At 37.1% G+C, this 25,945-nt stretch overlaps 1 protein-coding gene across 2 annotated transcripts in view; it reads left to right on the plus strand.

The window, feature by feature from the left end:
• Positions 1 to 25,945, plus strand: part of LOC111155307 (F-box and leucine rich repeat protein 13) — a 224,886-nt gene that overhangs the window by 182,976 nt on the left and 15,965 nt on the right. The window contains exon 15 of one of the 2 annotated variants that reach the window (XM_022515450.1): positions 3,924 to 4,007. In XM_022515450.1, the coding sequence (XP_022371158.1) occupies positions 3,924 to 4,007 (84 nt within the window). Of the gene's footprint in view, positions 1 to 3,923; positions 4,008 to 21,250; positions 21,386 to 25,945 lie in introns of both variants that reach the window. The other variant, XM_022515449.1, reaches the window with a different exon arrangement.

A 25,945-nucleotide genomic window follows, 5' to 3' on the forward strand; every position in this document is an offset into this window, starting at 1 on the left:
ATGATCGAGTTAGGCAATCATCACCACAATCAAATTCCAGAACGTTTTCATCACTTCAGAATGAAGCTCCCTTCCCACAAGCAGTCATTCCCTAGCCCCAACCCACTGTCCAGCCCAGCCTAGGCAATGACTAATCTGCTTTTTGGTTCTAAGTACTTGCCTATTCTGGACTTTTCGAATAAGTGGAATCAAACAATTAGTGGCCTTTTGGGTTTGGTTTCTTTTACTCATGTAAATGTTTAACTATATAGTCGTATGCATCATACTTGATTATTGCTAAATAATATTCCATTTTATGGATGTAACACATTTTATTTATCCTTTCACCAGTTGATAAGCATTTGGCTTGTTCCTTTTTTTTATTATTATGAATGCTGCTGCTATGGAACATTCGAGTACAAGTTTTTTTGTATTGACATATTTTTTTTTCATTTCTCGGGTATATTTCTAGGAGTAGAATTGCTAGGTCATATGGTAACTTTATGTTTAGTTTTTTGAAGAACTGCCAGACTGGATTTTCCTTATCTGTCTTTTTTAAGTATAACCATCATCATAGATATGTAGTGATATTTCATTGTGGTTTTGATTTGCATTAAGCTAATGGTTAATTATGTTAATTAATTAAATTTTGAGGCCATATGTTTTAGTGAACAATTGTAGTAATGAAATATAATCTTCTATTTTAATATTAACTTTTAGTAATCTTGAATAAAGTAGTAAAGAGAACTTGGACAAATGTTATACTTAGCAAGTATACCTCATTTCCAGTTCATTTTTAAAAATTCTAACTATATGAAAGTAGAAAAAAAAAAAAGTGAAAACTCCAGAGATAGTTTCATAGGACAAATTCTCCATAAGCTAATAAAATACTTTTAGCTATTATGAGGTATAGTGCAATGAGACAAGCCTTGCATTTCTTATTTTTGTTTAAACAATTTAGTTTCTGTTGGAATATCTAAACTCCAATTCTTCTAACATGAATAAAATAGCATCTACATCTGGAACCTAGACCACATCTGCTGGCTCCACAGGGCTTAGTAATTTTTTGTTTTGAAACAAGGAGGCAGAAAACATAATGTGTTCCTAACAAAAGAATCTACATTTGCAATAAAAATTTTAAAATGAGTGGAGTGACTTTATTTTTGGATGGTGTAAAAAACCATTAAAAGAAATTAGAAATTGCAATTTAAACAGTGGCTTCAATTAAGTAGATTGTCAAGCACTTCTTTCCCTGACCTGGATTTTTTTTTTTTTTTTAAATGAAAAGGCCTAATAAATGCATCAGTGAAAAAAACAGGATATAATATTTTCATAAACCATTTTCAATTATGGTCCAAGTGTTGTATTTAAGATCACTAAATGTAAACCAGTCCTACAAATAAAATTTTAAAAGGACAAACCAATGTACCGTTTCTGGTATTGTTTCTGTTTGGCAGCTCTGGGACCATAGAATGAGAGGCAATTGCCCTTGTCCACCTCATTGGAAGTGTAATAAAAGTGATCATATTCGTCAGTTCCCCCAGTTTAGTGGGGAAAGTACTGAGAAATGGAACGGCAAAACCACATATTAAAAAATTTAAGAACCAAAAAGTACAGTCATTTTTTTTTAAATAAAAAGAAACAAAGCTTTTAAATGGAAAAGGTAGGCTACTGATGAATGATTATTTGTCTGTAGGCCTTTATCTAAAGATCTGTTCCCTTTCCAAGCAATTAAACATAATAAAATGAGCTAAAGATGTCAGATTTTTTAGGTTAGGCATAAACAAAAATTTACTGACAAATAGATTAATTGGCCACATGAACTGTCTTCAAAATAAAGTTTTAAGTTTAGGGGTCTTTAAGATTTGTTTATATTGATTCAGATTTTATGTACCTGGACACAGGAAACAAGGAATTTTCTGGTTCTGGGATTCTGTCACACTTTTTTTTTCCTTCTTCCTATGCTAGGTACTGGGGTAGGAGGAGGAAAAATTAAAAAGTAGCTAATGCCCTCTTTTTAATTCTTTTTTATATTTCTATTTTAAAAAATTTTAATTCCAGTATAGTTAAAATATAGTGTTATATTAGTTTCAGGTACATTACAGTGATTCAACAACTCCTTACATCACCCCGCGCTCATCACAAGTGCACTTCTTAATCCCATCACCTACTTCATCCATCCCCCCACCTTCCCTTTGGCAATCACTCTGGTAATCAGTTTGTTTTCTATAGTTAAAGTCTATTTCTTGGTTTGTCTCTTTTTTTCCTTTGGTTCTCTTTCTTTCTTCTTCTTAGATTTTGTTTATTTGAGAGAGAGAACACAAGCAGGGAGGAGAGGCTGAGGGAGAGGGAAAAGCCAACTCCCTGCTGACCAGGGAGCCCAACATGGGGCTCCATCTCAGGACCCCAGGATCATGACCCCAGCCAAAGGCATCTGCTTAACTGACTGAGCCACTCAGGCGCCCCTGCTTGTTTGTTTCTTAAATTCTACATATGAATGATATCATGTAGTATTTGTCTTTCTATGACTAACTTATTTTGCTTAGCATTATACTCTCTAGATCCATCCATGGTGTTGCAAATAGCAAGATTCCATTCTTTTAAAAATTATGTATATATATATATGGGACGCCTGGGTGGCTCAGTTGGTTGGACGACTGCCTTCGGCTCAGGTCATGATCCTGGAGTCCCGGGATCGAGTCCCGCATTGGGCTCCCAGCTCCACGGGGAGTCTGCTTCTCTCTCTGACCTTCTCCTCGCTCATGCTCTCTCTCACTGTCTCTCTCTCAAATAAATAAATAAAATCTTAAAAAAAATTATGTATATATAACATTTATTTATATTGCATATTAGATATATGTATGTATACATATACATATATGTGTATATATACACATACATACACCTTCTTTATCCATCCATCTATTGATGGACAGGCTGCTTCCATTATTTGGCTATATACATATGAATGCATGTATCCCTTTTAATTTCTCTTGTTGTATTTGGATAAATACCCAGCACTGTAATTGCTGGATCACAGGGTAGTCCTATTTTTAATTTTTTGAGGAACCTTCACACTGTTTTCCACAGTGACTGCACCAGTTTGTATTCCCACCAACAGGGCAAGAGGGTTCCTTTTTCTCCACATCCTCACCAACACTTGTTGTTTCTTATGTTTTTGATTGTAGTCATTTTGACAGGTGTGAGGTGATACCTCATTGTAGTTTTGATTTGCATTTCCCTGATGATGGGTAATGATGATCATGTGTCTGTCGGCCATCCAGATGTCTTCTTTGGAGAAATGTCTGTTCAGATCTTCTGCCCATTTTTAAATTGGATTATTCATCTTTTAGGTGCTGATTTGTATAAGTTCTTTATATATTTTGGTTATTAACCCTTTATTGGCTAAGTCATTTGCAAATATCTTCTCCTATTTAGTAGGTTGCCTTTTAGTTTTGTTGGTTGTTTTCTTTGCTGTGCAGAAGCTTTTTATTTTTATGTAGTCCTGATAGTTTATTTTTGCTCTTCTTTCCCTTGTCTCAGGAAGATTATGTCATGCTTCTTACAAAATATTAGAGACAATCTGAAATTTTTATTTAATAATGTTGTCTAGCCAAAGTGATTTTATAATTAAAGTGTAAAGAAATATAAGATAGAAACTATTATTTTTAGTTTACATAAATGGTTGTTATTTTATTAGAAATATACTAATTATAATCACAAAGTGATCTTTATATTAAATATTTTTAGATATAATTTATTGGAATATATTTCGATTAATATATAATATTTAATAATATATATTATAATATATAATATATATTTAATATTATATTATATATAACATATATTTAATATATGTTAAATATATTTAGATATAATATATTAGAAATATACTGCCTAAATTATAATCACAAAGTGATCTTTATATTAAATATTTTTAGGGTTTGATGATACTTTCCAGACATAAAAAATTAAAGGAACTTTCTCTATCTGAGTGTTATAAAATCACCGATGTCGGAATTACGGTAAGATAATAAAGGTCTTCTGTTAAAGAATTATGATTAAAAATTAGGCACAAATTGAATAAACTTTGTAGGTCATAGTAGAAAAAAATAAGAGGATTGCAAATGTATTAACTCATATGTGATCTTGGTTAAGACAAAATAAACTCCTGGACTTTACACAGGCCTCCACAACTTAAGGTAACTAAAAGAATTTGTTTTCTTATTTTTCCTATCTACTCTCCCTTCCCGATGTTAGACTTATGGAATAAATAAGGATAGGTAGACATTTCACTTGGAGAAAGATGAAATGAAATGTGGTAAAAGTCTTCTCATATAAAGAAAATATTCTGTAGATAAAAATGTTATATAATCTAACCATGAAAATTGGGAGAGTTTGGAAAATTATACCAGGTACTTAACAATTAGGAACTTCAGATACTCAAACACAGTGGGTAGCATGTTTTACCATAACAGAAAGCATGAGCTAAGTAATTGGATAGGATAGATGATTATGTGCTCAGCTGGTACTTTAAGAGCTCATGAGAAGGTAAATTTCCTAGATCTGGTCTTGAGGGATGTGCTAGGAGCCATAAAATAGCTATTGTGAGCAAGCCTCAATGTAACATTTATTACAACATTAAGCATCTCAGTGTGCTGTTAAAAGAAGAAAAACCACAATCATAGGTCCATCCATGTACTGAACCAGGACAACATCTGGTAACCTATTAGTAAGTCATGGAAGGTAACACTTTTAAAGAGAACCAATAACCTAGGAATGTGCAAACTGTTAAACACACTGGAAACTCCATTGAATGTGTCCTGAGAGTTAAAAACCTCAACCACTTATAAAAACTCAGGGCTAAAGCTAGGAAAAAAAATTTTTTTCAAAGAAACTCTTACTGAGATAAAAGGATTTATGAAAGATAACGCAAGTTGATAGCTGAGAATTCTACAGAGTATCACAAACTTGAAGCTCTCTTCTGTGAATTGGAAATGGACATTACAGGAACTTCAAACATAACTCACAGAAGAATGTTAAAATATTATATAAATGGTGAGCTATAGAGGATGCTGGGTCAAAAGGTGGTCTAGACTTTAGCACAGAATTTCAGAGTTTTGCAGCTGAAGGAATCCTAGAACCATCTAAACCAACTCCCTAATTTTATAGGGGAAGAAATTAAGGCCGAGAGAGGTTAATGACTGTCCAACGTCCTATACCTTTCTCAGTAAACTAATCTAACTACAGTTTTATGGAAATAAAGAGTAGAAACGGAAAATTCCTGTTCCAAATGGTTGACTGACAACATGGCTTAGTGGAACAAATTTGTTTTCACATTATTTTTGCTGTAATTCATTATGTCTGGGCAATTAGTGGTACATAAGGGGAAAATGTAACACCATTAAGAAATCTCCTTTAAGAGGAACTAGTGTCAAGCAATGCCATTTTTTCTCACCTTCAGACTCTGGGTGCTAAGGTTCTAACAAGTTCCCAAAGAATCTGCCTAGTGTGTATTCAACTGTACAAAGAGTTAAAGAGAAGAAATCATATCCTTCAAAGCAAAATCCCAGAGAAGACTAACAACTTTCACGTAGGACAAGATTTTAACTCTACAGTACCCAAAGGGGTTACAAAACACTTACATGCCTGAAATCTACTAGGAGAAAAAGCTGAAAATTTCTTCTAAGCTTACACAATGATTCACCCTACTGCAGTTCCTTTAAATTTAAACATACATTTACATAAAATTTTATCCATGAATATGATCTAGTCAGGCTTTTAAAAGGTCTTTGACAAGGTGATAGAATAAAGGTTTATTAAGATAAAACATGTTAACAATTCTAATATTGTGTTATATTTTTTATATGCTGATCAATTACATTTGACCACTAACCACAAATCATTAAGTAGTACTGAAACCTATCACAGTGATGACAGGGCCTCTTAATTTACACCACTTACTAACGGATTCTTTAAAACATTCCTTGGGACGAGAAAGTACTGATCAAAATAAGAGGCTAAGTATTAGGAAGCCGGTGCTTTCTGTCATTTCTTCTTGACTCTATGGGTTCCAAGTACTCTTAGATTTTAGATAAAAGCACTTCTTCCATGTGCTAATCACACAATCATACAGATTAGTGAAAAAAACGTGATCTTGGGGCGCCTGGGTGGCTCAGTGGGTTAAAGCCTCTGCCTTCGGCTCAGGTGATGATCCCAGCGTCCTGGGATCGAGTCCCGCATGGGGCGCTCTGCTCAGTGGGGAGCCTACTTCCCTCGCCCTCTCTCTCTGCCTGCCTCTCTGCCTACTTGTGATCTCTGTCTGTCAAATAAATAAATAAAATTTTAAAAAAGATGTGATCTTTTAAAAATTGATATATATTTTTCATCTAAAAGAGAAAATAAAAAGGGGGAAAACAGGAGCATGGGAGTTACAATATTATTTAATTATTAGTTACACAAGACCAGCTATTCAAGTTCATGAAAAAATTTTTCCTCTTTTTCATCATCTCATTTTGTCCTCCCTGCTTGTGTGTGTGTGTGTGTGTGTGTGTGTGTGTTGTGGCTGTTAACCAATTTTACCCTTCCAAGATTCCCGGGTTCACATTTCTGGGCATATAAAAATCTTTCTCCTCTGTGCCTCCTCCAGCCCAATTATTAAGTCCAAAAAGAGATGAGACAAGGAAGGTAAAAGGAGAAGATGACACATAACCAATTTCACAATTCCTTATTTGGATTTATAAAAGAGAAGGGAGTCAGATAAGGTGATTGCATTGAGATATTTAGATTATCTACAATTTATCAAGAATTCACTTTCTTGTTACTTCTTAAAGGTAAATATAGGAGATTCTGTTTTTAGCACAAGGCATTGAAACTTATATTCAACCTGATGATTTAAGAAAAAATGAGATAAACATTTTTACCCTGGTTAGGTTTTGCAAGAGTCATGCCCATAATAAGAATAAAAAATTACCTCATTTTAGTGTTTTACTGGAAACCACAGCACATGCAGATTAAGTGTCTGGAGTCTCAGATGTACTGACTCAGGATCTGGTTTTAATTACTTCTTCCAACTTTGATTTTTTTTTTTTCCTGAGAACATTAGACATTCAATGATCATGTTAAACTAAAATTATTTGGTGCTCTTGAAAGGCACACACATTTTGGAAAAGATGTTTGATGCAGTCGTAACAGAGCATTTCTCAAGAAATCTTTTCCTTGAGCATTTAATTAGCAAACTGTCCAGTTTGGCAAAAGAATTGGCAATTTTTTAATTGGGATGTTGCAATACAGATAAAATGGAAGTTCTGTCTTGTTTGGATATAACCAATGGAATAAATACAATTATTTACTCTAATTGCTTTTTGCCCTTCTTTATCTAGTTTATATTTCTTATTCCCATTTTGGGGAATGAAGTATGCTGTAAATACATACTGTAATAATCATACATACAAATGTACATATTTTTCTTTATGTAGGTCATTTGCAGCTGGACAAATTTTTTTTTTATTGTTTCGGTGTTGGTAGGTTGAGGTAGTTAATTAAGAAAGGGCATTGGAGGGGCGCCTGTGTGGCTCAGCCATTAAGTGTCTGCCTTCAGCTCAGGTCATGGTCTCAGGGTTCTGGGATTAAGCCCTGCATCTGGCTCCCTGCTCAGCGGGAAGCCTGCCTCTCCCTCTCCCATTACCCCTCCTTGTGTTCTCTATCTTGCTGTGTCTCTCTCTGTCAAATAAATAAATAAAATCTTTAACCAAAAAAAAAAAAAAAAAAAAGAGGAGGGGAAAATCAAGCTTAGTTATGGCTTACCACAAGGACTTACATGGGTGTGTGCAGTGAAAAGTGTGTGTATGTGTTTACACATAAATATGTATGGCAGTGTATACCTATGTATAGCATATGTGTGCAAATTAAATGTAAGTTTTAGCATACATTAGATTGCATGTTTAGATGTAAACGTGTACATCTTTGTGTCTAGTATATATGTGTAAATTAAATATATGTGCACATTTTAGTGTATGTTATTATACACATTTTTCAATGTGTCTGTATATTTATTATACCCAAATTGTATATAGAGATGCTGCGAGATTATATTTCTAGGCTATGACCAAATAAATGGTGATCAGTATTGAAAGCAAATCATAAAAGTTGGTCTGTTAAAGAATGATCTTTTTGTTTATATTTTTATTTTAAAAATTAAATATCTATGTGAATTAAAAGTGTGGAGATTTTTTTTAAAAGTGTGGAGATTAGCGCTGATAGCAAAGGCAATGATATAATATTGGAAATGTGGGCCTAGCAATCCAAAGTCCTAAATTTTATCCTGATTCTGCCTGGCCACATAACCTTAAGCAATTCACTTAGTATCATAACAACTCATTGCTCCTATAGTGGCTATAATCACGAGACAGGCAGGAACTAGCACTCTAGAATAGGAGTCATCTCTTCTTGTTACTTTTCTATAGCATTCTCCTGTAAAGACCAGACAGCTTCCATTACAGACTCTGAAGGTGATACATTTCAGTCACAACTGCTCAACTCTGCTGGTGTGGGGTGAAAAACAGCCTTAGACAGTACATAAACAAATGACAGGGGTTGTGTCCGAATAAAACTTTATGGACAATAAAACCTGAAATTCATATAATTTTCACATGAGATATTATTTTTTGATTATTTCAACATTTAAAAACGTAAAAACCATTCTTAGAGTGAAAGCCACACAAAAACAGGTGGCAGATCAGATCTGGCCGGCAAGTAAAAATTTGGCAGTTTGCCAACATCTGCTCTGCAGCCAGACAGAATTTGACAGGTTCAGTCTGTGAAGATGTGTAACTTTGGGCAAGTTAGTTTCCTTCTCCAGGCCTTGGATTCTTCACTTGTAAAAATGGGCATAAGAAGAAAACAGTCTTCCTGATGTGAAGATTGAATGATATAAAATATCTGGATAGGGGTGCCTGGGTGGCTCAGTGGGTTAAAGTCTCTGCCTTAGGCTCAGGTCATGATCCCAGGGTCCTGGGATCCAGCCCCGCATCAGGCTCTCTGCTCAGCAGGGAGCCTGCTTCCTCCCCCCCAACCCCCCACCTGCCTCTTTGCCTACTTGTGATCTCTGTCAAATAAATAACTAAAGTCTTTAAAAACAAAAAATCTGAATACTTAGCATGGTTCCTAACACAGAGTGCGTGATGTATATTACCTATTACTATGCTTATTATTCTATTTAATGGAGAAGAAACTAATATATACTGGCAAATGAAAATTGAACATATTTAGTATAATGGTTTGATAATTTATTTACCTCAGTTAAACAGAGTCGGAAAACAGGTAATCTTGACGGCTAAACTGCTCTAATGCTAAGAAGATAGTATAGAATGTGCTCTTGGAAGAAGTAGTTTATTAATTTTTACTCCTATGAATGAATGAATGCACTATCCAGAGGAACTTAGATATAATTGACTAAATAAATTTATGTATGTAAAAGCATCCCAAAAAATCAAGAACACTACATAAGTAAAATTGCTATTTTCTTGAAAATAGTATAAGAGAACAAACCAGTTAAAAAGAAAATGGATTGCATGGAGCTCTGGGTGTGGTACAAAAACAATGAATACTGTTATGCTGAAAATAAATTTAAAAAAATGATTAAAAAAAAAGAAAATGGATCCTTGTTTTTCTTTTCTTTTTAAAAGATTTTACTTATTTATTTGACAGACAGAAATTACAAGTAGGCAGAGAGGCAGTTGGGGTTGGGGGGGGCAGAAAGCAGGGTCCTTGCTGAGCAGAGAACCTGATGCAGGGCTCCATCCCAGGACCCTGGGATCATGACTGAGCTGAAGGCAGAAGGTTTAACCCACCGAGCCAACCCAGGCACCCTGGATCCTTGTTTTTCACTAGGATTATGATACTAAACATATTTTCCAACATGCATAAAATTTCTTTTGAGACTTCTTTGACCCATATTTATTTAGGAGTGTGTTGTTCAATCTCTAAATATTTTAGGATTTTCTAGCTATCTTTGTGATTTCTAGTTTCATTCCACGGTAGCCTAAGAGTATATTTTATATGATTTCTAATCTTTTTGTTAAGGTGTTATTATACAGGAACCCTATTTGTGTGGTAGTTAGGTGTGTTGTTGGGGGAGATTCATTCTATATTCATATGATCAGGTTTCAGTCTTTTAATGGGTCTGTGCCCCAGGGCTGTGGTCTTTACAAGTCCAACCCCTCTCCCTGCCTCAGCTACACTTAGGTAAGACAAGAAGGTTAGAGGGGCTGTAGTTGGGTATTTCCCTTACCCCTGGTTGGACTGGCTTTCATAAAACCCATGTTGGCTGGGTTCTGGTGAAACAGTTTCCCTTGAGATCAGGCTTTTGTTAATGAGAACAGATGTTCTGGAGGTATTTCAGAATGATTATTTTTCCCTCTCCTGGCAGGAAGCATGAGGGGATTTTTCTCTGATCTTTACCCTGAAAACTTAGTGGGTCTCTTGGAGGTAAAATTAATCAGAGTATGGGGTCTCAGCTAAGGTAAGGCCCTAAGAATTTTTCTCTCAAACTAATTCACTTTCAGTCTCTGGCAGTTAGTCAATTACCCTTTAGATGTTTCAGTTGTGATCTGGCTCCATCCACAGGCTTCTGCTCCTAGTAAGCCCTGATTCTCTGTATTCACCTAGTTTTCAGAGTGGTGGTTTGCTTTGCGACCTCCATTATCTGACAGATGAAGAAGTGTTGTCGATTTTCAGCTCACTCACCTTTTTTCTTGTTTTGAGAACAGCACTGCTAAGTTCCAAACTCTCATGCAGACTGGGAAGTGAAGTCCAGATCATTACTTCTGGATCCATGGATACTGCCTGAACCAGTAGCATCCAAAAGGGGTGATAAATGTAACTTAGGCTTGAATCAGATCTTGAGAACCCAGGAATGAAGTCAGGAACTGGAGAGCTCCGGAGCCAAGATCAGAGAGCTATCTGTGAGCGGGCAGGTAGGCAACCACCGCTAGTGAGCACTGCACTTTAGTTGTCAAGGGCTTGCTCTCTTTGAGCCCCCTGCAATGTGCAGCCTGGTGGGCTGGCTATGCTCATACAGATGGAACCTGTGGCTGCCCCAAAGTTCAGGTACTTTGATTGTATCCATTCATAAAGATTCTTAAGCTTCCGTAGTACAACACTAGCCTCCTGTTACTTGAAATCACCGAGTTGACAAAAACTTAAATGATTAAGTTCTACTTAGGTGAGTAACTCCATGCCTTCATGTAAGACAGTACTCAAATTGTCCCACTCAGATTTATTTTATGAAAATCTTGCTCAGTGGTTGAACTAAAAATATTTGGACTGGACTTTCACTGTAGTGAACACTGAGATAATCTGCTCATTTTTTGAAAACAAAAGTAGGTCTAGTCAAATAGGCAGACTTATAAACAGAAAAATCCAACATCACATGGTGATTGCTACCTACCATTAATTTAGCACCTGCTACAGGCCAGGAACTGTCCTAAGTATTTCCCGTGTATTAATTAGGTACCTTATAAGGTAGGTGATACTTTTAATTCTGTTTTACAGATAAGGAAATTGAGGTTCAAAGAGGTTAAGAATCTTGCCCTAAGTCATGAAACAAAGAAACACATGAGCTAGGGTATAAAGTCTAATTCCCGAGTCAGGATGCTGGCTTTAATACTGTGATAAAGAAATCTATGGGGGGATTCAGTTGAAGTAATTAATCTAGCATGGGAATGCCGGGGAAAGCTTATCTGCTGGAAAATCACTTTAAGGAGAAATGTAGAAGTTAGACTGAAGGACAGTGGGGAGAGAGGATAGCTATCAAGATTTATAGAAGGAATAAAGTGAGTAAGTTTTTTATAGTTCAGGGGAGAGAGAGAGGCAGCCTGAAAAGAACAGTACCAGTGAGGCTAGAGAGAAGGGGATGGGTTGGAGAACATTGAAGTAGTAAAATCCATGGAAGTGTAGATAGTTTGGACAGGGATGAGGGGGAAGACATGGTTATGACATCCACGCATCTGGCTACCTGGGAGATTTGTGGTACCCTCATTTTCAAGTTCTTTCCCATAGCTCAGTCATGTAACTGGCACTGTGAACTACCACGTCCTATTCAGTATTTTGGCATTCACTGTTACACTCTATCTTCTTGTGAGCGCTTCTGTCTGTGCTTCCTTTAAGCTCTCTTTGCCCTTTTACTCTTATGATAGAGTCCCCTTTCCTACTCTCTCACTCCAGAGGCCTGTGGTAGCTGCAGGCAGGCTAAGGGAGCTCTGTTGAAATTCATTTCTGTTTTTACTCTACTTAGTAATTAGAAGGCTGTAGTGTTTTCTGTCTCCTTGTAAGGGTGAATATATGAGTACTGTGTAGTTTTGTTTGTTCCTCTACAGATTTTATGGTTTTGAAAGGGAAGATTCAGATTTAGATATTATCATTGTTCTTCAAATCCAAAGATGGCCTCCTCTTATCTTTTATTATGAGAAAAAAAAAAAAAAGTATCCCTAACAGAGATAGTATCTGTTTTAAAGCCCTGTGACCAGAATGCAGTGGGTGGTATTTATAACTACATAAGAAAAATAAGAGGCAAGTGGTTGTAGTTCAGCTTTACTGACTCTCTTGTGTCTTTTCCGCCTAATAGTTGTGTATATTCTTCACAAGCTGGCTTACTGATATCTCCCAAATGGTATCACTGATAAATTTTAAGAGCCCAGCTGTAGCCTAGGTTAACATGTTCCTTGATGATCACAAAAGTATTTGACAACTTTTGTTTATGGGTCATAACCAACAGTAGAGATGCTAGAACATCCACTTCCCTCATTGTTCTCTTACAGTCCCTTCTTTTTTGAGATCCCTAATCTTGACCTAACAGCTTGGACACTTGAGATAACAAGTTCCTTTTCTTCTTTAATCTTTTCTGATTTAACCTTTAACCTCTTTTATCTGTTTTCTTGTGTTCCAACTTTCGATTTTGCTTTTTATTTGACCTTTACTTGAGTAACAGATTTATCTTGATTTATAAATAGAGAATTAAGAGAAGAGAGATCAGGGAATAAGGAACTAGGGAGGGTAGCTGTATGGGGCAAATTATGAGCTACTTTACAGCTGGAAGAACAGCAGACTAAGATCCACTGCTGTTCATTTGACTTTTAGCCTGATTCTGGACTTTTCAGTAAGTCAAGCGGTTCATATAGATGTGAGGCTACTCCAGGCTGAGTCCAAGTGGGGGCTCAGGGTTCTCAGTCCTGTACCCTGAATTACCTGTGCAAGGGAACAGAAACCCTCACAACTGCTGTGGAGCAAACATCAATACTCAAGTCAGAAAGGCCTAGTGAATACCCACCTCATTCAGCAACATTTTTGAGTCTTCCTCTCCAAGAATACCCCACTGACAGCCTTTTCTGGACATGTCTCTCTAAACTGTAAGAAGAACTGGAATCATGTCTTGACCTAATATTCAGTTCGATTCATTCTTGCCCTAGGAGCCAGAAGCAGATTACCCTCTAGAGACTCTTTTCTAATTTCAAACTCTTACTTCAAATCACTAAGCTTTATGACTAGTCACAAACATGTTGTTTATGCAAGATTTCCATCAATCACTCTCATCAGTTCATTGACTCCACCCCCTTGGTAGTTTAGTGGTTTCCATGGCCTTTGACACGTACTGACTTATAATGCCAAAGATGGATTAGATGTGTTGGCTCCACGTAGCAACAATTTTCTAAAAACCCAACATTGATTTCTATTTGGTTTCTAAGATTAAATCATTCAAAAATTGTCAAAGTATGAGACTTCAATAACTCCACCTCTTCTCCGGGGATGTAGTTTGTTCTTAGTTGTGAGGGAAGCAACAAAGAGAGGATCCCTTTCCAAAATGGCCTTAATCTTTGGCCCTTGATACAAAGGATGCTCTGAAGTCTTCTGTGTGGGGAGATAGGACATCCAGACCTTTGGCCACTATCTCTTGGCCTTACTGCTAAGGAAAATTCTTTACCTCATCCAATATTTCAGATTACTGTTAGGAAATAATGGACTAAACTCTCAGTGATGAAGATCCCAGAAGGGCCAGGTTCAGAATCATTTTACAGGGTTTGAGGAGAGGAAACCAAGGAATTTCATGGTAGAATTAAGAAGAAAGATCTGGTACATGTTGTGGAAAAAGCAACTCCTACAAAATCTAGAATAAGTAAGAGCTTTGTTACAGAAATCTGTGCTTCCTGGCTATCCATGCCAAGAATGGTCTCCTAGAATTTATAATAGAACAACATACCCTTAAGAGACCTAAGGCACTTAGAATTAACTGAGAGTCATAGACAAACTCCTACCAAGATACCTAGGCATTATTCTCTCTTCAAAGGCTGTGAGCAAAAGAAATAAGCTCAGTGTTCCCCGCTGCTCCCCGCCTTAGTGTGTTCCCAACTGCAGAGGCAAGTCAATAGAATTAGAAATTTGCCAGACTTCAAAGGATGTGGGATTTGACAGCTTGTCATTTTCCCACAGTCTGTAAGGTTCCAAGGGATCCTGGAGACATGGGTGCCATGTTTCCTTGGCTGATAAATAGCTGAAACTGAGAACACCCAACACCAGCCCTGGCTTCTTGCCCATTCCCACTGGGGAGAGCTATTTTTGGACAACTGAAGAAGATAGACTTGCTAAGTGAATGCACACATCTGTTGTTTTCATGTTGAGCTTCCACAGAGAAGAACTATAAGAGAATGTGTCAAAAGGAAGATAATCCTTTGGAGGCCCCTCCCAACCTTTAAGCTGCCCCTGGAATATTATTTTATCCTGTGAAAGATGAAACTTGCCAAAAGTTAAATAAAACCTAACAGATTGTCTAAAGGCAAACAAAAGGACAGGAAAAATAAACATCAAATCCCACTTTCCCACAAGAGTTTACGCTCCTTTTGCTTCTTAAATCTAAGTTTAAATTTAAATCTTAAATCTGTTTTTGATCTTTCTGTCATGCAGTGATTTAAATCTTAAATCTGTTTTTGATCTTTCTGTCATGCAGTGTACCTGGGCTTTGATTATCATGCCTCACCTGACATGAGCTGAGTACCTGTGGCATGTCATCTCACAGGAGCTATGATTTTCTATGACTTCTAATTACCCTATTAACTTCCAGTTAAATTTTGCATATGGTATCTCCTCATCCCAAAGCCTTCAACATATGGAAGATGGTGAGGTTGTGTTCTCAGGTCGTAAATGGCAAACAAGATTATTCCAGGCTTTTCCAGTTCGTCTGCTGAGAGACAAAAGCCAACTTGACTTGTCTGTCAAGTGCTCTTGGAGTACACAATTTCTTTCCATCTTCCAATAAGCCTGTGAGATAGGTTAAGAGTTATTTTCATTCTCTTATAGGTGAGGAAACTTGAGGTTGACTAACTTTCTCGAGGTCACAGACACAACTTCAGGCCCTCTGAGTTTTCTTATAAATGAGTAACCTCCCTTGATTACATCATTTCTTATTCCATTATGCCCCCAAATGGGAGATCAAAGCAGCACTGATGGCTCCTGAACTCATTATTTCCTAGAGATCTTTAAGTGGAAGAGTTCACAGGAGGACAGCATGACTTTGTCCTTGGAGTAAAAGTTCTGAGTTGCCATTTTCTTGGGAAAGAATGAGAAAGAGAACAAGTGGAGTGGCTGGCTGTGCAAAAGGAACCTATCAATACTTTCAGGCAGATTATTGTAGCATAAGTAATTTTTCTCAGGCCTTCCTGTCCCAGAGAAGCCCCTGGAGGAGTGCCACTGGGCACCCATTTTATTTTACTTATCTTAGAAAAATGGAGAAAGTGTAGGTTCTTCTAAAGGCCATAAGAGAAATACCTGATTGACTTTTGGTTAGTCCAGTCCTGGCTTATTTTTATTTTAGAGATAAGGTCTAACACCTGAAACTGTTCTGGAATTTTTCCACAAATTCTAATTCAAAGATACTGTGTTTTATTCTTTTCCAGGTCTTCTTTCTAATATACATCCTCTGTGACAGCTTACTCTTTCTGTTCTTTAATTTCCCCACTTTTGATCTCTCTTTTTGTACTTGTTGCATTTTACATTTTAAAAGTAATTCCCTTGTTTTTACCAAATGCCCAGGGTCTATGCAGCTAGTAAATCATCAAGGTCTACTGACAACCAAAGGTGCACTTCTGAGTAGGTGTCTCCAGCGAAAATATTTACTTAGGGGAATGAACAAGAAGATCTATTTCAGTGTGACAGGAATATATTAGAACTCCTATTCAGATTTATTTTTGTCTTATTTTATTTTTATATGATATAATGTATCATATATAAGATCCATATACTATACATTTGTAAGATAATATTTGTTTTTAAATATAAAATAATATATATTTGAATAATTATGTGTCTATATAATTTGTAAGTATATTAATGCATTTATTGAAAGTGCATCTTAAAATATTTTTACTATGAGGTGTATCATTTAAAAAATCTGTCAATCATACCATACAGCAGAAGAGTGTAAGAGAAGCAGAATACAAATAACGGTACTGGTTATTATTTACTGACTGCTTACTCTGTGCCAGCTACTCTCCAGTTGCTTTGTTCATATTAACTCACTTTATCCTCCCAACAACCCTCTGAAGTAGGTGCCATATTAAGGTACCATGTTATTCCCCTGTTGCAAATGAGATCACTGAGGAATTGAGAGGGTGGGTAATTTATCCAGAGACACAGACTTCCAAATGGCAGGATATGAACTCAGGCTGGTGGGCCCCAGACTCTGTGCTCTTAACCATCTTCATAACTGCAGGTATTAAACAGGGTGTGAGGAAGGACTGGACTTAGCATCCTGACAGCAATCCATGGGAGCTCGTTTTCCTCACTCCTATGCTAAGAGGCATTTTCTTTGGACATTCTCTCATCTTGAACCTCTTCTGCATCTAGATGTTGAGGCCACAAAAATAAATCAGACTTGGAGTCCACCCTCAAGAAGCTATAGTCAATGCAGAAGATAAAACAGTGATATAAATAGCTATAATACAACTGTGAAGTGGGAAAGACAAAAAAAAATTAAATGCTATAGGGATTTGGAAGAGGCATTTCCTCCAGAAGAAGGAACCGGGGAAAAGTTTGTGGAGTAAGCCATATTTGAGCTGGCTTGAAGCTAAAGCTTATCTCCCAAATCACCATGTAATTAGGTAAAAAACTGCATCATGAAAGTATCTTTGGAAATGCCAGTTTGGGGTTTGGGACTTTACCCTTTTTGAATCTCCTCCATATTTAAAAGAAGTATGTCTTAGCTAAGTCTGGAGCAGTCTGGTTTCCCCGGCAGGGAGGGTGAGAATAGGAGAGGCATCTCACTAGGAGGTAAGGTTTTACAGGGTTTAGTTTTGGTGGCAATGCCCAGATTCCCCAGCTCAGTGTGCCAGGCCATTGTTACACCCACTTACTCTGATGTCTAATGGGACCAAGGGTATCTTCAATGGGATATATGATGCCCAAGAAACTAGTTTTGAATCCAGTTTATAACTTAAAATTGTGAAAGTTGTATTTTAGCCTTTGAAACAGCCAAAACCAGTCTTCATAGAAAATGGTTCTGGACAGTACAAGATTTTCCCAAGATTATCAATAGGAAAAAAAAAAAAAAACAAACAAAACAACAACACAAAACTTAGTGGTAGAATGAATCAGCACCTAATGAGGTAACTAGTCAAAAGACGGGTATGCACCACAAGGGGAGTTTTTTGGGGCTGAGAGTGCCACCTGTTGAGGGGGCTTAAATCAGGATTTTGGCAGAAGCACATCTTTGTGATAGTCAGTAAATGTCAGTGAGACTTGGTCTCCTCTACATACCCAATTTAGGAATGTGGTCATTCAGCCTTCCCACATTGTGACTCAGCTCAGGACATACAGAAAAGAAATGATTTAACTCACTAAGATGTGGAGGTTTACTTCAAAATTGTTAACCCACAGCAAAACTGGTTGATATGTGGGTTGGGAGCCAAACCTGATAATGTCTGTTTTCTCCCCATCTTCATTACAAAAGATTTTGTCTGGGAAGAAGTTTAGTCTGACATGTTCCAAGACAAGAAAATCAACAGCACTAATATATGTCAGAATCTGCATCACTGAGCCAGAAAAGCATAAAATAATCTTATCTGTAGGGGAGAAATGGAATTTCATGAGTGATTATGGTGAAACATGACTGCAGACTTAAGTTACTTATGACTTACATGTCTCTAAAGGAAAAGATGAATTATAAAGAAAAGAGAAGTTCTGACTTACTTCTCGGATCTGCAGTGACTTATGCCAAGCACAAAGCCCGAGACCAATCTTTATGCCTCAGATTTTCCATGGATGAGACTGCTACCATGAATGTATCATAGACCTTCTAATACGTTTTTATAAGTTATTCTTTAATTTTAAAACCTCTGAGAAAGTTCAACTTCAAAGAATGTTAGAGGTTTTAAGAAGACTTGAAGCAGAACTGAGTCAAGCAGTCCAAAACATGGACAGATGTAACATGTAACTGTAAGGGTTTTCAGACACTAAGAGCCTTGAATCTCTTTAAAGCTCACTTCATCTTTTAATAAATTATTCTTAGCATAAATATTCCTTCTTGTTGTAAATTTTCTCTGGTTCTTTGGACTCTGTCTATTCTCTAAACAGAAAACAATGTTATCCTACCCCTTGTGACCTAAGAATTCCTATATTATTAAAACAGAATTCTTAAAAAAAAACAACAACCCAAATTCTTTGTATTCTTGAAACACTTATAAAGGGTGGACCAACCAACTAATATATATTGAGAACCTACCGAATTATAAATATGATGCTTGTGAAGGGGGTATAAAAATCTAGCAGAAAAATTAACAATTCAGGAAACAACTGATTTTGGTGATGATGTGAGAAAGGGCAACTCTCTTACACTGTTGGTGAGAATGCAAACTGGTACAACCACTCAGGCAAAAGTGGAGTTTCCTCAAGAAGTTAATAATATAACTACCCTATAACCCAGCAATTGCACCACTAGGTATTTATCCAAAGGATAAAAATGTAGTAGTTTGAAGGGGCATGTGCAACCCAATGTTTGTAGCAGCAATGACCACAATAGCCAAAATATGTTAGGAGCCCAGATGTCTATTAGCAGATGAATGGATAAAGAAGATGTGGTGTGTATATGTGTGCGTCTCTCTCTATATATAATGGAATATTATATTACTCAGCCATCAAGAAAAATGAAATCTTGCCATTTGTGATGACTTGGAAGAAACTAGAGGTATTATGCTAAGTGAAATAAGTCAGTTGAGAAAGACAAATACCATATGATTTCACACATATGTGGAATTTAAGAAACAAAACAGATGAACATAGGGGAAGGGAAGGAAAAGTAAGATGAAAATTGAGAACTCTTAAGAAATAAACTGAGGATTGCTGGAGGGGAGGTGGCGGGGGAGGGATAACTGGGTGTTGGGCAGGCATTAAGGAAGGCACTTGATGTAATGAGCATGGGTATTATATGCAACTGATGAATCACTAAATTCTACCTCTGAAACAAACAAACAAACAAAAAAATCTAATAGCGTTCCACACAATACCTCTGAGATACTTCCTGTATTTGCTTTGAAAAACTTGTTAAATCTCCAAGCTGAGATTCAAGACCAATAATTCCAATCCTTCAAAGCCAGATTCCCCTCTGTACCACAACTGGGTGTGCTCTCTATACTTGGTTATCTCCAATGACAGGGACCTCACTATCTTATGACAAGCTGTCCCCTCCATTTTTTGACACCACTTAGTTGCTGGAGAAGACAGATCTCTATACAAATTAGTTAGCCACAATACAGGAATAAGTCAAGTACTGTAACTGCTGAATCCATTGAAAAAGACAAGTTCCACATGAGGTGAGAGGAAAAAGGAATCGCTGTTTGTTATGTTGGTCAGGAAGAGACAATGATTGAGGGTTAAATTACCAAAAATTTTTAGTACTATCTTTTGCCTCCTGTACTAAATTGCCCCTGGAAATTTTCCCTCTTTTACTAAGTTGCTAAAGAAAATAGTGAGCTGACTGGTTCTTTCCAGTCTTCTTTAGGGCTAAAAAAAAAAAAAAAAAGACTGTAAATTAGCATACTCAGTGGGAGGGAAGCCCACTGGTAGTCTTACCTGTGGAGTCATCCTGATGGCCATCAACAGCCCAGGTCCCTCCCTCAGGTCTGAGAGGAAAATCACATACAGTCTGATGGATATCCATTTTTACATATAAACAAGTAATGTCTTACTAGTAACTCACTAGTTACTAAAATCTAATATTTATAACTAAAATTAATGGTCAACTATCACTTACTGAGGTCTCCAATTTAGTATTCTAAAAATCTGAGCTGCTTCTCAATGAGCCAAAACCTCTAGAGTGACTGGGCACCTGTTGATAATTTCTAGTTTTTTATAATTTGGGGGAAGGACTTTTATAAGTACAGTATTAGTATAGCTTGAGTTGTTCTTGGTTTCCAACTCCTACTCATCTTGACTTAGGATATTTTTACAACTACTATTAGGTTTACTTTTGTGGATCTTTTTGTTCTTGTATAATTGCTGGCTTGTAAACTCGTTATTTCCTCATGGATTCTTCTTACACAGTTCTTGCTTTTAACTGAAAAATGAAACTTAAGAACTACTAAGGTAAACGGAAGAAGTTCCAATCGTTTCTAGGACTTTGTTAGCCCTAGAAACTTCAGGTGAACATTTTCATATTTCAGAACAATGCTAGAGAGTAGATATTATTTTCCCTGATTTAAAAAAGAAGAAACTGAGGGTCAGAAAAATGACGTGACTTGCTAAAGTTTCAGAGCTAATCAGTGGTGGAAATGAAATTAAAACTCAGGTCTACCTGATTCCAAAGACTGTGGTCTTTCTGTTATATTAATACCATCAACCCCAGACCCAGAGTGTCTCCCATCTAATTCTCCCCTCCAGATTACTTTTCCTCCAGTCATTTGTCTAATATAACTCTAATAATTATTAAACACCTGGGTAAAATCTCATTAGCACTAAATTCAGGAAAACCAAATTCTGTTAACAGGAATTTGAATATTGCTAAGCTGTTAAGCTAGTATGTGAATGTCTTTTGTTTAAAAAAAAAATGGATGTAATTGCTTTTTTATTTTCCTCAACACGATGTAACATATCTCTATTTCAGGGACTGAAATGCATACTAAGTAAACTGCTATGGGTAAGGTAGCTCCAGATATACATAACATACAAATAAAGACTTAAGAGAAAAAAAAAGAGAAAAAAAAACCTCTGACTTTGGAATTTCTTGCAGGCATTCTGCAAAGGCTCACTGATCTTAGAACATTTGGATGTCTCTTATTGCCCCCAGCTGACAGATGAGATTATTAAAGCATTGGCCATTTATTGCATTTGCCTCACATCTCTCAGCATTGCTGGCTGTCCAAAGGTATGTATAGGAGTCAGAGCTCAGACAGGTCCAGCTGAAGCACAAAGAACCCAGGCAGGGCAGTAGGCAGGGGTTAAACGCATCACAGAACACATTTACTTTGTTATGTCTGAGGTATTCGTTACATTTTTTTTTTTCCTTTCTCCAAACTGGAGATAGCTTTATGATTTCATTTGTTTCAAAGTAGAATTTTCAAAAAGTTAAAACAATTCTCATTCAAATATGAAAATGTGTCAAAGGTTTATTTAATTCATTAATGAGAGAACCAGAAAAATGGTAAAACAAGTTCATAGAGCATTTGATCAAACCGAGTAGTTGTAGGAACTGAAGAAAAAGGATGCTGGAATATGATTGTTGGGTAGATCTAAAATTGGTTAATGTCCTCTAAGGTACTAAGCCCATAACCTTGAAGTTGTAGTTTCTACCAGATAGAAATAATTTACATTTCTCCTGGACAAAAATGTAACAGGTTACAACAGGTAAACTTCACTGAGTTTTGGCCCTAGTTGATAGTCATTAGTATGGCATAATTCCTTATAAAATTCCTCTGGTAGGCCTGTTAAACAATGTTCCAGTATGACATTGAAAAGACATGTAATCATCTTTTGTCTTATTTCCAGTGCTTGATAATTTTTCTGACATCTGCTAATGAAATAAATACATACTTATTATAAAATATTTGGACTACACATACAAACAAAAAGGAGAAAGTAAAATCTGTTGTCATACCACCATCCAGACATAACCATTATTGGCATTTTATATTTAGTCTTCTAGAATATTTTTCTATGTACACAGAGATTAGTTATAGAAGATTTATGTTTTGTCCCTTTTTCTTTTAGAATAGAATCACCCTTTCCAAAATACATTGTAGCCTATTTTTTTTCTCTTAAAACACTATAGACTAGTGCTGTGAAATGTGTAAACCTGGTGATTCACAGACCTGTACCCCTGGGGATAAAAATACATTATATGTTTATTAAATAAATAAATAAATAAATAAAAACCACTATGGACATATTTCCATGTCAAGAAATAGAGATCTCTGATTCTGGCTCAAAATGGCAGATAGAATATACACATATAGGTTTTTTTCCAGATTACACATATAATTTTGTTCCCTCTTGAAACCCTACAGAACTGCAGAAGAAGGGTAGGAGTCCCTGTTGATAGGAAAAACAGGAGAAGAGACAAGAGTAAGAAAATTTTTGACGTTTGAAAATAGATCGACTAATTTAATAGACCAGAGACTGCTTTGAATTCTAAGCCAACAGTAGAGAAAGGTGGGGGGAAAATTGATTTATACAATGATCTTCAAATTTGGTAGCACTGTTTACCCCTGGAACCGGATTAAGAGGGTGGCTAAAATGAGGAAGACTGGGTTAAAAGTTCTTGAGAAATACAGACAGATCTTTGGATTTCCTCCCCTACCTCACACCCCTGGGCCCCTGCCCTTCCCTACCTTCACCAGAAGGTTGGGTATTTATTTCCTAGATTTCTCAACCCTGGCATTACTGATATTTTGGATGAGATAATTCGTAGTGGGGGCTATTCTGTGCCCTGTAGAATGTTTAAGAGCATCCTTACCCTCTCCCCAGTATGTGTCCATAACACCTGGTCCCCCACACGGCCTTACCATGACAATGAAAAATATCTCCAGATATTGCCAAATGTCCTGGGGGTGGGGGTGGGAACCAAATGCTCTACTACTGGTTCTAAAGATAGTAAAAACAAAGCGTTGCTGGGGGGCACCTGGGTGGCTCAGTTGATTAAGTGTCCAAGTCTTGGTTTTGGCTCAGGTGATGATCTTATGGGTGGAGGTATCAGGCTCAGCGCTCAGTGGGGGTCTAATTGAGGATTCTCTCCCTCTGCTCCTCCCCCGACTCATGCACGTGCCCATTCTCTCTCTCAAATGAATGAATAAATCTTAAAAAACAAAACAAAACTAAACTAAACTAAAAACAGAGGGTTGCTGGGCTGGGAGAGATACTATGTATAATTGAGAGTTTGAGTACAAAAGTGAAAATAGGAATTATGTGACCCAATGCTGAATGCAGAGACGCTCAAGTACTCTTCCAACACAGCACCTAGAATGTGGCTGCCAGATCTTTCCCTCCAGGCGGAAGACTGAAAGCCTCTTTTCTGGAGACTGACTAGCACACGATGAAAGACAGAAAAATATTGACATTTGGGGGTTTATCAACTAATAATCCATCTAACCATTGGAGTTTGGGTAGAGAAGACCCACATCATGCACTCAGACCTTCTAATCAGTGGTTAGCCCTTTTGCTATTGATAAATGGCAGACTATCAAGGATCACAGACATAACAGAAAAGCCTCTGAAGTAGAACAAATTAGTAGAAAAAACTTGGAGGAAGAAAAATATGCAGAGGGAAGAAAATGAAAAAATCTTTAAAATATCCTCAGAAATTACAAGATCATGAACAACCGTGTTGTCTTCTGTTGTGCACACTGATGGGCTTCTTTTTAGTAAAGCATCAGGCTCTCAAGATGCCCTACAGTCTAGCTCGTCTGAAACTTCAGCTTCTCAGCTGTTCAGTTTAGTGCAGTGAGTGGGTGAAGAGGGTGAAGCTAGAACCTCCTAATTCATAGTTATTTGTGCTATAGTAAGAAACAGGAGGAGATGGGGGAAAAGATGTGGTAAATTGTGACGAAATTAATCTAGAAAGTTCAAAACAAAATTTTTGTTTAATAGTGCACTTGTTTAGAACTAGGGAAACTTGGGACACCTGGGGGGCTCTGTCGGTTAAGTGTCTGCCTTCAGCTCAGGTCATGATCTCAGGGTCCTCTACCTCTGCCTATCTTTTCCCACTGCTTGTGCTCTTTCTCTTCTCTTGCTCTCTCTGTCAAATAAATAAATAAAATCTTGGAAAAAAAAAAAAAAAGAACTAGAGAAACCAAGTGTCTTTCTGGGCAGCATCATCTGGTTCTAGAAGTGGGTGTCAAAGAACTAGGTACACTTAGCGCTGACCGTAGACCCTCTGCAGAGTTCTTGTTTTCACTGCACACAGACACATAAACACATGGACAGCACATGGTTGCCTGGGAATTACCCTGGCCATAAAGCAGGCACAGATGTGGAATGGGCTTTTTAGTGGCTCTACTAATTAGGGGGAAAAGTAGGAGAATGAGAGAAATAAGGACTCCAGTGACTTGGGGCAGAGGATTTTTTGTTTGTTTGATTTTGGGTGTTTTGTTTTGTTTCTTGCTTTTTGGTAAGGAGAAGCTCCTTCTATAAACTGTCTTGCAGCCTAGAAACTAAGGATGATGTTACACAAATAAGATATTATCAAATGAATTACCCTATATCAAAGATCCAGGGTAAAAAAACGGAAGGGGAATAGATTATTCCAGAACCTCAGTGTAAGACAGAAGAAGGGTTTAACTTTACTTTCTCTGTGAGTCAAGTAAGTATCCTGACTCAGAAGATGTGGTGACCATAATTTAAGCCAATTGTAATAGTCCTCATTGAGAAAAATCATAAGGCTGTGGGTCCAGTTTAACATATTTTACCTACATTGCTTTTTTAAATTAAATCTTATTTTACTTTAAATTCCAATATAGTTGACACATAGTATTATATTTTCACCTACATTGGTTTTGATGAGCCACAAAAGACATTGGTGTCTGGCTCATCATCCTAGGCTAGGTTTCTCAAAAGCCCAGGAGTCAATCTCGAATGGTCACCTTATCCATTTCCTGGAAGGCCAGCTCTTCCTTGCAACCAGCTCACCACGTATATATATATATTTTTTAATTTTTTTAAAAGATTTTATTTATTTATTTGACAGACAGAGATCACAAGTAAGCAGAGAGGCAGGCAGAGAGAGAGAGGGAGGAAGCAGGCTCCCTGCTGAGCAGAGAGCCCGATGCAGGGCTCTATCCCAGGATCCTGAGACCATGACCTGAGCCGAAGGCAGAGGCTTAACCCACTGAGCCACCCAGGCACCCCTCACCACGTATATTATGACCCCACCTTACCCACCACTAAAATGGGAATAACACTCTCTGCTCAGTGAGACTATGAGGACCTTGTATCTGGGAGGTAAGAATTTAGCCAGTCACCTGCAGTTCGAGTTCCAAGGGCCAACAACATCAGTTCAGTCATTGAACATCTTGTGCTTCTGATCTGTGGGAAACGTCGGGCTCCTTTTTCACTCCTTCAGAACCAATAAAACCTAGCTCCCTGAACTCTACCTGTCCTGGACTTCTTTTTCTCTACAATTCTGAGGGCTTTTTTTCTATGTCTTTTCAATGACACCAGATCCTCAGAGACCAACATAGTATGGCAGGAATGTCTGAAGGCATTTTTATGAGAATCAGGCACAATGTTAAACCTTGATCCTGAGCATGTTCTGAAAACAGGCCATGCTTAGACAATGACAACATCTATTTTTCCAAACTTAGAAAGTTTACATTTCAAACTGAAGGATTTTATGCATGATTCTCTCAACTTTATATTAAAAACAAGAGCCAAGCCTCATGGCATGTTTTTTAGAATGTTCAAACATTTAAAATGAGAAATTAAAACCAGTTGG

This window comes from Enhydra lutris, unplaced genomic scaffold, assembly GCF_002288905.1.
Source record: "Enhydra lutris kenyoni isolate GAN:26980312 unplaced genomic scaffold, ASM228890v2 scaffoldscaffold40, whole genome shotgun sequence".
NCBI lineage: Eukaryota > Metazoa > Chordata > Mammalia > Carnivora > Mustelidae > Enhydra > Enhydra lutris.